The following is a 17,212-nucleotide window of genomic DNA, read 5'->3' on the forward strand; positions in this document are numbered from 1 at the left end:
TCATGGATTAACTCTTGCTCTCTCTTTCTTTCTCTACACACAGACACCCACACACACACCTACACACTCCCAAACATTTTCCAGTGACCATCCGCTCTGATGTCACTTTGATTATGCAGCTGTAGAGATGGGTGTTCCTGCAGCTCCTCAGCCAACGCTTGGGGTGGGACTCACCATGTCCATCTGCTCATCGCCTGCAGTGTGAAACATACACACACACACTAAAATAATATAATTAACTCATCAGCGATTCTTCAGCGTATGAGTGTACAGTATGTCATTCAAGGTCACACCCAAACCCTGCCCCCGCTCCTCTAGCTTCCCAATGCTGTATATTTTACCTACACCTAATCCCTAACAGCTCACGCCTCACTCAAAATACTGTATAAGGCCATTAACCAGAGTGTGTCCTACTTCTCTCTAGTCCTCTGTAAGGGATTGTGTTTTTTATGTGGAGCTGAAAATATACCTGCTTGTGATGTCTCTTTCCTTTTCTGTTCCTTCCTCTTTTAGGGGCCTGTTTGCAAGCCATTACACTGAGACACATTATCTGGACGATGGCAGTGCAGTCACTGGTGCTCACAACTTTACGGTAGGCTGGAGGTCGAGTGTTTCTGACATTCATGTTTGACTGAACATTGTGTGCTGCTGACTTTAAAGGATGGACCTTTAAAGATGTCATGTAAACGGATGATTCAAATGGCCCTCCGGTAATGTTGAGGACACATATCTGAATTATAGACATGGCGTTGGCATCCAAAATATCAAATGTTATCATCCAGTAAATGGAGAATGACTAACTTAGTTTTCAGTGGGGAATATCTGTACAGTTATTGACATACAGCCATATTTACATGTAGACCTAACAATTGGTGAATTGATACGGGGTTAGGTACCTTAAGGGGAGCCAGGTATGAATATATTTACATTATTGCACAAAGCACCGTGCTTGTAAGTCCTCCAGGACCAGAACATGCTACATTTCAATGGCTGTCAAGGCCATTTGGCTTCGTTAGCTTACAGTTTGATTTACAGTAGTTAGCTACTGTAAGTATGCAGATGCTATTGCCAGGTCTCACACCTTGGTCAACTGAACTTTTGCTACTCTTCCTGAAAGTAATTAGCTCAACTGTTGAAGGTTTGACAAAAGGACAGCACAGCAGCTTTTCTAGGCCAGCCTTCAGGTACAACGTGTTGAAACATTCTGGGATAACCAAGCCAACCAAGCCTCATTAGTGATTTTCAAAAGCCTTTCGCTTAGTTAGCAGGCTTGTTCCCGCTTCACAGTTGGAGTGAGATTGAAAATATGACTTAATTGAGCAGAGGTGAGGACAGTTTGACAGGTGCTTGGCAGTTGGAAAGGGAAATGCTTTGTGATTTGGCACTGATTGACAATATAATTTATCCAAAGCTAAACTGTACGAATACCCATTGTTGCATTCTAAATAGTAGGTTGAATGGGTATGCAAAAATGTTAAGTTTTATATTATGTGAAATTTCTCAAATTGAGTATGCTTTAAATGCCATGACATCATACCCTTTTTAGACTTTTCAGATGTTTGAAAATCCAGCTGTCTAGCTGTCAAAAAACACTTATTTTGAAAGTAGATTACCTTGTATTTGGCTACTATTTTCATTTAAAAAGGTCACTATCCAAAACACAACTGAAAGTATTTATGGACATTATAAAACCGTAAATTGGTACACACTCAAAAAATGAATCACAGTGTCCTAAAGAAAGATGAAGAAGCTAAGGTAAATGCTAAACCTAGCGTTTCCCAATATATGTCTATGGCACCGTTCATGTTTAATGTAATGGAAGTGAAGTGAAGGCCATTAAGCCTAGCTGGTGACTCAGCAATGTATATTATATATTCATAGCAATGCTTTTTCAAATAGTTTCATATAAAGAGTCTCATTCCTTTCCTTTCAGATGAGTAAGGGAGTCTCTTTTGGAGTCAAGTCAGCACAGCTGAAGTGATTGTGTAAAAGTATGAACTGGCTATGGAAAATGCCAGCCTCAAGTATTTCCTCACAGTTCAGTATTGACATTCTGTATTTTTCAAACAGACTTTTGGCTAGCAAATCAGTTGGTCTTGGAGGGATTAGTGTAGACTTGAAAGAAGCCTGTCAGCCATAATACAGAGGTTTGTTTTCACTCCAAACCAGACAGTTCCTCCTCATCATACTGTCTCAGACAGACAGTAGCTACATTATGTCTCTGTACACTTAGATGGCTTCCTTTCCACTTCTCCTTTCCATGGTTGAGCATGGGTGAAACAAAAGATAAGTATACGGTAAATCCATTTGAAATCAATCACTTTTTGACAGCATCCCTTTTGATTTAAACATTCCATACATGTTTGCCCATGGAAGAAGTGGTCAGAAAGTGACATTTTGCACCTAAATGACAAAACATTCAGGAGATAAAGGTGCTCAATGTTGACCCATTTTGCATACCCTACCATTCCATGAGACATCCATGTCTTCATCACTGGAAAAGATAAACGGTTGAGTTTAATATCATTTAAAAGCTTCCAAACAGGTTAGTCAAACTATTTTATCATTTCAACAACGTTTCTTTGGGGGATTTAAAAAAAAAAAAATCTTACCTTTAACGTCAAAAAACTCAAAAAACGTGTAAACTCAGATTTAGCTTTCACCCTATTTTACATCATCTGAGGTTTTTGTGTTGTGCCTGCCATCGGTTGAGACAACATGCTCTTGAATATAGGGTGGGTGTCATTTCAATCATATAAATATAATTCATAGAATGGACCTATCCCTTCAGACCACTGCAATTTAGCTGGTACACCATTGACATTTAAATTGAATTGACATTTTAACTTTGAATTATTACCACAAAGATGGCCGCCGGTTCACACACCGGTGAATGTTAACTTCAGTGGTCATGTCTATTCTATTATCTATATATATTTATTTAAAAAATATATATATATTTGCCATTTTTTATGATTCTACAGATAACAGACAGAAAAGGTAGAGGGCAGTTACACACACGGATCCCCTCCAAATCAAACCCACCCAAACCCCCCCATGCTCTAACAGAGTCCCACCCCAAAACCAGATTTTAAGCAGGCATGATATACAATGAGTAATATAATCAAATAGTAAAATACACAGATATTATAAAACAAAAAGTTAAAAAATATAAAAAATAATGATACTGTAACGGCTGTCTAATTCCTCCTCCTCGGATGAGGAGAAGGAGTAAGGGTCGGACCAAAACGCAGCGTTGAATGAAGACATAATGATTTAATTAAATTGACAAGACGAACACTGACATGAAATACACTTGAATAAGCTACAAAACAAGAAACGATGTGAACAAACCTGAACGAGATAACATAACGCACGAACAGGAACGAACACATACACGAACACAAACGAAACAGTCCCGTGTGGTGCGACATACACAGACACAGGAACAATCACCCACCAACAAACAGTGAGAACAGCCTACCTTAATATGGTTCTCAATCAGAGGAAACGTCAAACACCTGCCTCTAATTGAGAACCATATCAGGCAACACATTTAACCCAACATAGAAACACATAACATAGAATGCCTAACCCAACTCACGCCCTGACCAACTAAACACATACAAAAACAAGGAAAACAGGTCAGGAACGTGACAGATACCATTTCTAATTTGGGTTGGTTTATGGAGTTGTCAATTTAGCTGGGTCCATGTCTTCTACAAAGTACAGGAAGGGTTGCCAGATATTATAACATTTAATTGCAGCTCCACGTGTTTTTTCTAGCTTGAGATGTTGCTTAACTTCCTTTATCCAGTGGTTAAAAGTAGGAGGAAACCGATCCTTCCACTTAAATAGTAGAAGACGTCTAGCTAGAAGAGTGGTAAATATCAGCATGTTGCCCATAGAACTGTTTAGAGGGGCCTCCTGTGGTGCCACTCCATATAATTGTTTAGAGGGACCTCCCATTGTGCAACTCCAAATATCTTAGAAAATATCTTAGAAAATGTCTCAAATGTTGGGCATGTCCAAAACATGTTTATTAAAGTACTGTAGCAGGAGCCTGCTTACATCGGTCACAAGTGGGATCTATTTCTGTTCTAATCTTGGATAATTTTGCCTTTGACCAATGCAGCCGATTAACTATTTTAAATTGAATTACATCATGTCTTAGACATATAGATGAAGAATGTATTCTATGAAGGATACTCTGCCAAGTTTCGTCTGAAAGTTGTTCACCTAAATCCTCTTTCCATTGGTTCTTAAGAGAGTTCAGGGAATCCAGATTGTGCGAGTTTATGTAAGGGTTCACTAAAAATATAATCTAGAAGGGAGGTAGGTGGGCATTATTCCCTCAATCTCACACAAATTATCAAGGAACCTACCAGGTACAACCCCAAATCCGTAAACATGGGCACCCTCATAGATATCATCCTGACCAACTTGCCCTCTAAATACACCTCTGCTGTTTTCAACCAGGATCTCAGCGATCACTGCCTCATTGCCTGAGTCCGTTATGGGTCCGCAGTCAAATGACCACCAATTATCACTGTCAAACGCTCCCTAAAACACTTCTGCGAGCAGGCCTTTCTAATCGACCTGGCCCGGGTATCCTAGAAGGATATTGACCTCATCCCGTCAGTAGAGGATGCCTGGTTGTTCTTCAAAAGTGCCTTCCTCACCATCTTAAATTAGCATGCCCCTTTCAATTATTTATTTTTTTAGCTATGAACAGATATAGCCCTTGGTTCATTCCAGACTTGACTGCCCTTGACCAGCACAAAAACATCATGTGGCGCACTGCACTAGCTTCGAATAGTCCCTGCGATATGCAACTTTTCAGGGAAGTCAGGAACCAATATAAACAGTCAGTTTGGAAAGCAAAGGCTAGCTTTTTCAAACAGAAATTTGCATCCTGCAGCACTAACTCCAAAAGGTTTTGGGACACTGTAGAGCACCTCCTCCCAGCTGCCCACTGCACTGAGGCTAGGAAACACTGTCACCACCGATAAATCCACGATAATCGAGAATTTCAATAAGCAGTTCTCTACGGCTGGCCACGCTTTCCACCTGGCTACCCCAACCCCGGCCAACAGCTCTGCATCCCCCGCAGCTACTGGCCCAAGCCCCCCCCCCCCCTCCCCCCCTGCTTCTCCTTCACCCAAAACCAGACAGCTGATGTCCTGAAAGAGCTGCAGAATCCGGATCCCTACAAATCAGCTGGGCTAGACAATCTGGACCCTCTCTTCCTAAAACTATCCGCCGCCATTGTCGCAACCCCTATTACTAGTCTGTACCAGTCTTTCGTATCGTCTGAGATTCCTAAAGATTGGAAAGCTGCCGCGATCATCCCCCTTTTCAAAGGGGGAGACACTCTAGACCCAAACTGTTACAGACCTATATCCATCCTGCCCTGCCTTTCTTCGAAAGCCAAGTGAACAAACAGATCATCGACCATCTCGAATCCCACCGTACCTTCTCCGCTATGCAATCCGGTTTCCGAGCTGGTCACTGGTGCACCTCAGCCATGCTCAAGGTCCTAAATAATATCATAACTACCATCGATAATTAACAGTGCTGTGCAGCCGTCTTCATCGACCTGGCCAAGGCTTTTGACTCTGTCAATCACTGTATTCTTATCAGCAGACTCAACAGCCTTAGTTTCTCTAATGACTGCCTCGCCTGGTTCACTAACTACTTCTCAGATAGAGTTCAGTGTGTCAAATCGGAGGGCCTGTTGTCCGGACCTCTATCAGTCTCTATGGGGGTGCCACAGGGTTCAATTCTTGAGCCGACTCTTTTCTCTGTATACATCAATGATGTTGCTCTTGCTGCAGGTGATTCTTTGATCCACCTCTATGCAGACGACACCATTCTGTATACATCTGGCCCTTCTTTGGATACTGTGTTAATAAACATCCAAACGAGCTTCAATGCCATACAACACTCCTTCCATGGCCTCCAACTGCTCTTAAACGCTAGTGAAACTAAATGCATGCTCTTCAACCGATCGCTGCCCTCACCCGCCCACCCGCCTAGCATCACTACTCTGGACGGTTCTGACTTAGAATACGTGGACAACTATAAATACCTAGGTGTCTGGCTAGACTGTAAACTCTCCTTCCAGACTCACATTAAGCATCTCCAATCCAAAGTTAAATCTAGAATCGGTTTCCTATTTCGCAGCAAAGCCTCCTTCACTCATGCTGCCAAACATACCCTCGTAAAACTGACTATCCTGCCGATCCTTGACTTCGGGCGATGTCATTTACAAAATAGCCTCCAACACTCTATTCAGCAAATTGGATGCAGTCTATCACAGTGCCATCCGTTTTGTCACCAAAGCCCAATATACTACCCACCATTGCGACCTGTGTGCTCTCGTTGGCTGGTCCTCGCTACATATTCGTCGCCAAACCCACTGGCTCCAGGTCATCTATAAGTCTTTGCTTGGTAAATCTCTGCCTTATCTCAGCTCACTGGTCACCATAGCAACACCCACCCGTAGCACGCGCTCCAGCAGGTATATTTCACTGGTCATCCCCAAAGCCAACACCCTCTTTGGGCACCTTTCCTTCCAGTTCTCTGCTGCCAATGACTGGAATGAATTGCAAAAATCCCTGAAGTTGGAGACATATATCTCCCTCACTAACTTTAAGCATCTGCTGTCAGAGCAGCTTACCGATCGCTGCAGACCAACTACCTACCTCATCCCATATTTGTTTTTTAGTTTTTTTCTGCTCTTTTGCACACCAGTATTTATACCAGTATTTATACTTGCACATCCTCTTCTGCACATCTATCACTCCAGTGTTAATTGCTAAATTGTAATTACTTCGCCACTATTGGCCTATTTATTGCCTTACCTCCTTACTTAATTTGCACACACTGTATACAGATTTTCTATTGTGTTATTGACTCGTTTATCCCATGTGTAACTCTGTGTTGTTGTTTTTGTCGCACTGCTTTGATTTATCTTGGCCAGGTCGCAGTTGTAAATGAGAACTTGTTCTCAACTGGCCTAACTTGTTAAATAAAGGTGAAATAAAATAAATAATAAATTATGGGACGTGACTAGAGTATGAAGATACTTGCAATTCCGTAGTTTTGTGTCTAAAGAAAGGGGATCTAGGAATATTGAACTTTTGTACTAACTGTTCAAAAGATGCAAAATCTGTATCAATGTACATGTTTAGTGAGGAGATCCCATTTCCAGACTAGATATGAAACGGCGGTATAATAATGGAGAGAATGTATTGTTCGTTAATAGTACTTCCAAATTGTTTGAGAGTATAAAATAGATAATCCCACTCCACCCAATTGATAACAATATCTCTGGAGTGTCAGATTTAGAGGGAATAAAAAGCATATTATAAAGACTTCTGATGTTGAAAAAAGAATGACAATTTTTAATGAAACCAGTTTGATCTGTAGAGATAATGGAGGGAAACTCTGACTCAAAATGGCAGGCAATCATCTTACAAAGTATCTTCACATTACGATTCAGTAAAGAAATTGGCCTATATTGTCACAATCGCCTGGAGTGGTGGGTGCAGAGTCAATTGCAGAGAGCAGAGGATACTGGGGAAAACGTCTTTATTTGGATTCCCAAACGAACGCCCAAAACCATAGGCGAAAAATAGACCGAAAAATAGTCCGACCCAACACAGGGCACAAACGGACAGGAACACAAACACGCACACCCCGACTAACAGAAACAATCAGGCACAAACATAGGCGGGCCTAACAGGCTTAAATAGACATAAATCAAGAAAGAAAATAAGAGACAGGTGCAACCAATAAGACCAAACAAACAGAAAAGGAAAAAGGGCTAGTAGACCGGCGACGACGAGCGCCGAGCGCCGCCCGAACAGGCAGGGGAGCCACCTTCGGTGGGAGTCGTGACACATATGAACCACACTCAGTGTTTTTTTCCTTTTTCAGAATAAGTGAAATAGTTGAGGGTAAAGAGTTTGAGGAGAATGATTACTCAAATTTGGAAATCCGTCAGGTCCAGGGGATTTACCACACTGCATAGATTTCATTGCCAACACAATCTCTTCTACAGTTATGAAAGCATGAATTGACCTCTAAATGATCAATACATGTGTTACCCAGCTCGTCAGTTATCTCAGCTATGGTTTGATTTGCGGTTCTCTGATGCAGCTGGTGTGGTTGAATTTTCCCTGATTTCTCTCCATGTTCATCATTTTTGTATCGAGATTTACTAATTAGATTTTGAGCTTGTCGAGTTGAAATAAAATCAAACTCTGAAGTGTCAAACATTGTTTTAGTAAAGAGTGTGAATATGCCATATTCAAATCCAAGATTTTATTTGTAAGTTCCCATAGGTGTGGAATGTTGCACTTCCTTAATCTTGCGCTGTACGAAATAATTTGCCCCCTTAGATAAGCCTTCATTGATTCCCTTACTGCTGTAGGCGACAGTCCAGGGGTTTGATTAAGCTCGAGAAATAGTTACATTTGAGATGTTATAAAAGCAATAAAGGTTTCTTCTGATAGCAGTAGTGATTTAAGCCGCCAAGGGCAATAATTAGGTTGTCTATTTGGTATAAGTAGTTTCATAGTGAGCGGAGAATGATCCGAAATGATTAAAGCTTGGTAATCACACTCGTGATAAGTGGTAGAAATCTATTGTCTAGGAAAAAGTAGTCTATACGTGAGAATGTCTTATGAATTGGTGAGAAAAAGATTACTTCCTAGCTGTGGGATTGTGGAAACACAACACATCAAATATGCCATAAGTCTTAAGAAATAGCTGAATTGTAGATACTGTCTTTGATGAAGATGATACCTTAGGAGAGCTATGATCCAGATTGGGCTACAGTACACAATTCATATCACCACCTAGTATTAGGTGGTGTGTGTCCATATTTGGTCATCAGGAAAATACATTTGTGAAGAATGAACTGTTATCCCAATTTGGTGCATAAATGTTAGCCAAGATAACAGGTGTGATATACAGTCTTCCTACTGCTATAATGAAACGGCCTGCTGAGTCTGCCTCTGCACTTGACATTGCGAACGGTATATTTTTACTAATAAAAAATGGCTGCTCCTCTAGTTTTAAACGAGAGTGTTCGAAAGTGCGGAGATGTGTCTCCTGAAGAAAGGCGATATCTACTTTAAGGTGATTTAAATGAGAAAGAAACCTTTTACATTTCACTGGGTGATTTAAAGATTTAACATTCCAGCTAGCAAAAGTGACCGAGCAACCAGATGTCCCTCTCATGATATTAGGCTTAGCCATGTAAAGTCAGGTGGGAAAAGGATAGATGCCAGATTACAATAACAACTGATCCATTACATTTTTTCCAAAAATAGCAAAGAAAAACCCAACATTTGAAGAAGAATTAAAAAACATAAACAAACAATACTCTGAAGTCTGGTATAAAAAAGAAAACCCACCCTGGTCACCTTGGTCACCTAATAGAACAAGGTAATCACTAATCCACACGCAAAGATATCCACACATGATGTGCTTGTAGTGGGGAATACTAAACCTATCGAGAAGAGAGCCCTGCTGAAATAATGAAGGATTTAGAAGAAGTTGCGCATAATAAATAAGAATGACTTATTTACAACCCAAAACTAGGCTGTTTTAAAAGAAAGTATAAAACATTTTATAAATTACATCTTACAGCAAATAGACATGAGCAGCTTCATGGTAATAAAATAAAACGTTAAAACAAAAGGACATTTGACTCACCAGAACTAAGGCACTGACGTTACCTAATAATAACAATATCAACTGATACCACTGGCAACGCTATACAGTATCTACAAAAGAGAGACTGAGTCTGAAGTGGTAGAAACATTCGTCCATTACCCTAATCGCCAAATAGGTGAACATTCAGTCATTTGCTTCGTCCGACCTTGGTAGAATATTTGTCTTTACAAAGGCCATCGCCTTATGGAGTCTTGGAACTCTTTCTCTGTGCCGTTGTATGTTATACGGAGCCAGACAGGAAAAGGGAAAAGCTACACCATACCGAACGTTGGTCCGTCCACAGAGCAGACTCTTGACATTGTTGAAGCGGCACGGTCACAAGCAACGCTGGGGGCATAGTCTGAGAAGATAGAGATGGATGCTCCGTTGCATCGAAGTGGGCCAAATTCTCTGGCACACCGAAGAACATCAATACAATCCTGGTAGTAGTGTAGTTTAGCCACAATGACTCAAGGTTTTCCGCCAGGCTTTCTTGCTTGAGAACCCCGATGTGAGCAGTCTACAAGGATGTATTTATCCAATGTGAGGGCTTCCTTCAATAACTTTGAGACCGATGAAGTAGAACTTGAGCCCGGGTCCTCAGCTACCCCCATGATCCTGAAATTGGATCTTCGCATATAACCTTGTAGTTGTATGAATTGTTCCTTAAGGCTAGCCACATCAGTTTCGAGCTTCTTATCGATTTTGTAGCGTAGTCGTGTCGTCTGAGCATGTTGACAAGCCTTGTTACATGTCGGAGAGAGTTTTCTTAACTGTATCCAGTTCAGTACGAACCATTGCTGTATGCTTTGTGAGTTCATTCTTGACTGCTTGTAATATCGACTTAATAAAATGAAAGTCCTCACTGAGCGCCTCTTTGAGTTCCGACTTGAGTATAGATGAAGAAGCAAGAATCTCGGCCTTCAAATCCATTTGTTGAAGCACACGAGCTCCTCGTCTTGGGCCTAGTGTTTTCTCTTTTGTCAGTGACTCCGATGAAACTTAAACTTTCACAGGTTATGCGGCATTTACACATTAAAACACAAATAAAAGTTGAACAAAGTAAAGCAAGTCATTCAATGGCTGTGTTTCCTAGTTCTTTTTGGGTAAAAGTTTTGAAAAAGTATTAAATAAATGCAATTTCAGCAGGAGCTCGGAAAAACATGACCTACTCCATGTCTTGCTCACTAGCGCCCCCTATTATCCATAGTTCTAAGATTTCAATACAGATGTAGGATCTTAATTTGAGCCAGTTTGCTACAGCAGGAAAATGATCCTGCTGCAAAAGGAAATGTGAATTATTAAGTGGATTATAATGAATGGACATTTTCAAATGGGCAAATCAAGTCAAATTTCAAATTGGAAATGACAAACGTTTCATTCAAATCAAAATGGTTGCTGTCAAAAAGTGTTTGAATTCAAATAGATTTACCCTATACTATAGCATAGTGAAGAACGTCCTGACACAGTTCAAATCTGATTTGAGTGCCATGATGGTGTTTTTTAGAAGAACTGCTACTACCATGGAAAAGTGGAGGGCCACGCTAACTCTGACGTCACTCTCAGCACCTGCTCTGGCCTCCGGTAAGTAACACTTCACTCTATAAGATCCCAGCAGCCTCAGTCAGACATGCTGTGTAACTGGCCCTTAAAGCTCTGTCAACAATCAGGTATGAGTGTCCACTTACCCAAGAGTATAGAAGAGTCCACCAGAAGATATAAGAGGTCCCTAGACAGAGAAAATGGACTTGGTCTGGGCCACCCAGTGATTATTTTTATAACATTTTTTATTTAACCTTTATTTAACTAAGCAAGTCAGTTAAGAACAAATTCTTATTTACAATGATGGCCTACGTGTCTGTCCTCTCCTCTGGGCATGTGTCTGTGCCTAATGGCCACCTGGAAGTAATAAAGCTGCCTGCCTGACTGAGTGAAAACAGCAACAGAAAGCCTGCTGATGTACGCTCATCTCCTGTTTAATTACCCCAAAACTACAGATGCATTATGTGACGAGAAAACGTTTAATATGCCATTATCCTTTTAACAACACAATAAAAGCTAATGACTAGGAACATTTAGCGGTAATACACCTGAACTAGAACTAATGCTGTAGCTGAAGACTCCACCCCAATGGAGTTTTACTGGTAATGCTTTCTTTTTTTAATCTTGTACCTCATGACAAAATCCTTGAGGCAGACAGATGTTTGACGAGCAATATGTGGCTTGACTTTGATGCCAAAACAAATTGTTTCAGAGTTTTGGTTGGCCTAAGAACACATTTTGGGGAGTTGAATCTATTGTAGGTCAGTGGGTCCATTTACATTGACTGAGTTATTGCACTAAGAGCCATTAGTTCAGTCCCCCCAAAAAAGCTCAAATCTAAATAATCCAGCCGCAAGAAAGGAAATAAAGATAGATTTTTTCAGTTGAGTTGTTAGGCTGTGTGTTAATCCAAAGGAAAGGTAGTACAGAGAGAGAAAACAAACAAATATATCAGTAAGCCTTAGAAATAGCCTTTCAACTATAAACAGTTTCCTAGTTACAAACATTTCTGCCCACAAATGCAGTCAATAATCAAGATGGCTTCCCCCTTCCTGACACACTCAAACCAGGGTTACGTTCAGTACGACAGAACGGTGTGCAATGTTAAACTCAACGGAAACGGTACTGTACTGAACGACCAGTTGAAAAAGTTGTGATTATTGTGGCCCTTAGGGCAGTTACTATAAATATAGTTTGCTGCATGAGTTTTGAGATTTCAGATGGTCACACCCATATTGATTCGGCCACAACTCGCCACAGCCACCAAACAGGAGCAAATCTACCTCAAAGGCTGTTGAAGAACGGTGCACACTGTTTTGAGGAAATGTGTCGTTCAATACAAACTGTCACACAACGTAGAAAATGTTGAAGCGAGCTGAACACACCCTAGGAATTGGCTATGTGTGTGGCTAGGGAGTGACTGGGGCAGAGCCCACAGCCTTTACACAGCTCAAGGAACCATGGAACATTGTGGGTTATACCATATTCAATCAAAACCAGTAAGATGTTTTTTTGAAGTATTTGTGAAGTATTTGTGTAAAAGGTCCAGTAAATTGACCCACCCGCACTGCTCACAGCCAGGAAAGTAAATATGTGGAATTGAGAAATTATTTGGGTTTTAAAACACACCATCTGCAATGTATTTGCCCTCCTGAAACTAGCCCTGATATGTGATTCATGCCAGACTTTTGGGTTTTATTTGCTAACACCAGATTAAAGAACCAGATCCTTATCATAGAGAAATACCTTAATCATTGACTTGTTTTCCACGTAGCTCATGATCATTTTGTATTATAGAATCAGGTCACATACTGCCCGGTCAACACTGTCAATGCATAATGCCAGATCTGTTGAACAGCATTACTGTACCTTGTCTTCCCTTCTCTTCCAGGGGTTTCATCTCACTTGAAAATAAGACCTTCATCCTTGAACCATCGTTGTACCAGGACAATAATAAACACATCATCTACCGAGGGGAAAACCTCAACCTGTCCCCAGGAACCTGTGGTCATGGCTTCAACATGTCCTCTGTTATCCCTGACAACCATCTGAGAAGCCCTTTCAGAACATTCAGCACCAGGGTAAGGCTCGTCATCAACTACAGCAACATCTGAGTTTTTCATCCGACCATTCAGATAACCTCCATCAAATACCACTTTAGCAATATTGTAGGATTCCATTAACAACACTGTTCGTGATGAAGCTCCCCGGAAGAATCATTAGATATAGAAGTGTTGAAAAGGCAGAGCTTGATAATGGATTGATGTTATAGATGGTCTGGAGCGTGGGCTAAAGGACGTGTGACGTTGTCGTCCAGATAGCTTTCTGATACCAGCTGTACACAGGGTTCTGGGTTTGATAACAGAGTGAAGAGGAGGCCATCTTACATGAAGGGGGGAATCAATTTATCTGCTGACTTACAAGATTCGTAGGAACACTTCTTAATTTCTCTGATGTAATACATGACACCATTTGAAACAGGCTGATATTATTTTTGGGGAGATGCCTTAGGGAGATGTTAAATGTTCATTTGTAAAATAATGCGTGCTTTTATAGCTATTGCATTAGAGGTAGGATGAAACTTATTTTTACCATACTTTCTTTGTGGCTGTGGCTGTGGCTGTGGCTGTGACTGGACAGATCAGGAACCAGGGCTCAAACTGGATTGGGTTTGTACCTGGATTGGAGCTCAGACCAGCACATGAACCATGGTAGAGCTCCAACCTTGGCTTTACTCTCTCCCTCTCACCCTGGCTCCAGAGTCCTATATCAGGCCCAGGGCAGGAGCGTGCTCACCACACCAGTCTCCTTGTACCAGATATACAGGTCCATCTGCCACTACCACAGTACCTGCATCCACCCTTAATCCTGGTCCTCCCTTTTCCCTCAGAGACAATAACCAAGACACTCACTGACACAGTGAATCAGCAGCTTTCAATGCTAATGCTTTAAAATCTCTCAATAAAAAACACAGGTGAACAAGATATTTCATAGAAAAGTGTCTGTTGTCTGTGTGACTCAGCAGAAGAATAATAGGCTTTTTTTGTGAAACTTTCGCCACTGGTGTGTAGGCGGTTAATGCGAAGTTGAAATCAAAGGTGATGCCGTGACAGGAGCCTTTTGAAAGATTAATAAGCAATATTTTTTAAGTAGCTTTAACATAAAAAACCCACTGTGGACTCACAGGAAGTTGTGCGTAAGTGTGCGTTGTTTACAGCGCTCAAAAAAGACCATGCAGGATCTTGAGAAGAGCGGTTCAATTTAGAATCCCATGTCCCCCCCCTCTCGCTCGCCCTCTCTCCGCATCACAGAACAAGAGGCACGCTCAGAAGACTACCAAATATGTAGAGCTGGTCATCGTTGCAGACAACAGAGAGGTAATGTATCTATAATGTATTTATAATGCATGTATAAAAGACCTATCATCAGCCCTCATCATTACCATGCCTATGTGGTTTGCCCATTCACAATGGCTAGAGATGGGCATGATGATGTAAGCCACACAGACTTTGCTGCAGAAAATAGGCGAGACTAAGAACGCAAGAACAAATCCACCTTGGTAACGGCAGAATTAGGTCAGTGTGCTGCTACAACCAGTGTGGTCGTCGGTGACAGCCATATCCCACAGGAAGTGCTGAATGATTCCCCAGTGGACTAGACAGGAAACAGGAAATGGTGTGGATGCAGAAGAAGGAGAGAAAGGCTCGCACTGGGATTTCCCTTGGCTGCCCCTAGCTGATGCTGTTGACCTGAACTTGAAGAGAGGAGGAGAGAACCCATTTGCTTCTTCAGCTCTATAAGTGGCAGGTTGGATGGTTCGGCTAAGTAGGCTTACACTTAGGACACTCAAGCAGGTGGATGCACAGTGGGATGAAAAAGGAGAGTCTGTCTCAACATTGATTGCATCCAACGCCTCTTACATGCTATTTCTGCCAGTGCACATGCTCCCCGTTGACTTGCCAATTGTTTCTTTCCCACTGTGAGATCAGCCCAGATCCAGATTGATCGCAGCTTGACAACCTGTCCGACGTGTTATACCTTCTCTCTCAGACAGGTTGAAGATACAGGGTATCTGGAACTTATGGGCCATTACTGCATAGAATTACCATTATACTGTATTAGCTTGTGTAAAGGAGAAAATATACATGATGAGGAAAACTGAGAACAAATATTTTCCAAGAATACTTTGTTGAAAAAAATATATATTAACTTACTCGTGCCAAAAATAGCAAAATAGCCTTGACTTGGGGCCTAAGGCCGAACACCTCAAACACAAAAATGCCCATTACTCACATATCTGAGTATTTGGCAGAGTTTTAGTAACAGCATGTTACCTGGACAAGCAGAAGATCTGCTTGCCATGTACACTTGAATGGCAATACTATTGCACAGTTAACATTACAATGGCTAACACATAACTCTAAGGTATAATTAGCACACACATTAGCGTTTACGATAAACTTTCAAAACACTCCTTAAATGGGAGATTCCCCTTAAACAAGAGAAACCAAATAAAGCCCTGGACATCACCGGCATGCCCTCTGAGGAACCCAGTTCACAAATAAAGCCCTGGACATCACCGGCGCATGCCCTCTGAGGAACCCAGTTCACAAATAAAGCCCTGGACATCACCGGCGTGCCCTCTGAGGAACCCAGTTCACAAATAAAGCCCTGGACATCACCGGCGTGCCCTCTGAGGAACCCAGTTCACAAATAAAGCCCTGGACATCACCGGTGCATGCCCTCTGAGGAACCCAGTTCACAAATAAAGCCCTGGACATCACTGGCATGCCCTCTGAGGAACCCAGTTCACAAATAAAGCCCTGGACATCACCGGCGCATGCCCTCTGAGGAACCCAGTTCACAAATAAAGCCCTGGACATCACCGGCATGCCCGCCTGAGGAACCCAGTTCACAAATAAAGCCCTGGACATCACCGGCGTGCCCTCTGAGGAACCCAGTTCACAAATAAAGCCCTGGACATCACTGGCATGCCCTCTGAGGAACCCAGTTCACAAATAAAGCCCTGGACATCACCGGCATGCCCTCTGAGGAACCCAGTTCACAAATAAAGCCCTGGACATCACCGGCGTGCCCTCTGAGGAACCCAGTTCACAAATAAAGCCCTGGACATCACCGGCGTGCCCTCTGAGGAACCCAGTTCACAAATAAAGCCCTGGACATCACCGGCATGCCCTCTGAGGAACCCAGTTCACAAATAAAGCCCTGGACATCACCGGCATGCCCTCTGAGGAACCCAGTTCACAAAGAAGGTGGTGAGTAGAACAGGTTGGCAAAAAATTATATGATAACCAGACTCTGGAGCATTTGTGTTCTTATGAAGCTAACATAAAGAATAATATAATAATGATTATATGATATAATAATAATGATGATCATAGCAATAGTCATGTTGGAAAAGTTGGTGTACCAAAACAATCAGTCCGTTTGTGTGGGAAGAAATGGAGGTAAATGTCCGACGTGGCGATGTCTTACAGTCACACTTGTTCAAATGATATTGAACCCAGTTTTCAGTACTGTGTATTATGGGCATTATCTTATGCACTCATCCGCTATTCTTGTCCTTCTTTGCTTCCTAATGTCTAATAATGTTAACCTGGTGGTTGTGTGTTCAGTTTCAGAAACAGGGGAAGGACGTTGAGAGGGTGAAGCAGAGACTGGCAGAGATAGCCAATTACGTGGACAAGGTAAAACCTCCACCTCCCAATGCACAGCAGAGATCCATCTTATGTTTAAAATAGAAATACCTCTGGCAGTAAAGATTAATGCCACATCAGGCTAATATATTAATGTCAGTCTCTCACAACTGATTTTAGTCTATCTAAAATAATATTTTACAGCTATCGATAGATCGCTCGTATAAGGGTCCCAAGCAAGTCATCCATACTACATTTTTATGTAAATCTGTCCAAAAATACAT

At 41.7% G+C, this 17,212-nt stretch overlaps 1 protein-coding gene across 1 annotated transcript in view; it reads left to right on the plus strand.

Moving 5' to 3' along the window:
- Positions 1 to 274: 274 nt before the first annotated feature.
- LOC120017790 (disintegrin and metalloproteinase domain-containing protein 12-like) overlaps positions 275 to 17,212 on the plus strand; it is a 60,192-nt gene continuing 43,254 nt past the window's right edge. The window contains exons 1-6 of the mRNA XM_038960763.1: positions 275 to 330; positions 514 to 592; positions 11,237 to 11,313; positions 13,163 to 13,352; positions 14,583 to 14,648; positions 16,884 to 16,979. Of these exons, the coding sequence (XP_038816691.1) occupies positions 275 to 330; positions 514 to 592; positions 11,237 to 11,313; positions 13,163 to 13,352; positions 14,583 to 14,648; positions 16,884 to 16,979 (564 nt within the window). The remainder of the gene's footprint in view (positions 331 to 513; positions 593 to 11,236; positions 11,314 to 13,162; positions 13,353 to 14,582; positions 14,649 to 16,883; positions 16,980 to 17,212) is intronic.

This window comes from Salvelinus namaycush, chromosome 22 (assembly GCF_016432855.1).
Source record: "Salvelinus namaycush isolate Seneca chromosome 22, SaNama_1.0, whole genome shotgun sequence".
Taxonomy (NCBI): domain Eukaryota; kingdom Metazoa; phylum Chordata; class Actinopteri; order Salmoniformes; family Salmonidae; genus Salvelinus; species Salvelinus namaycush.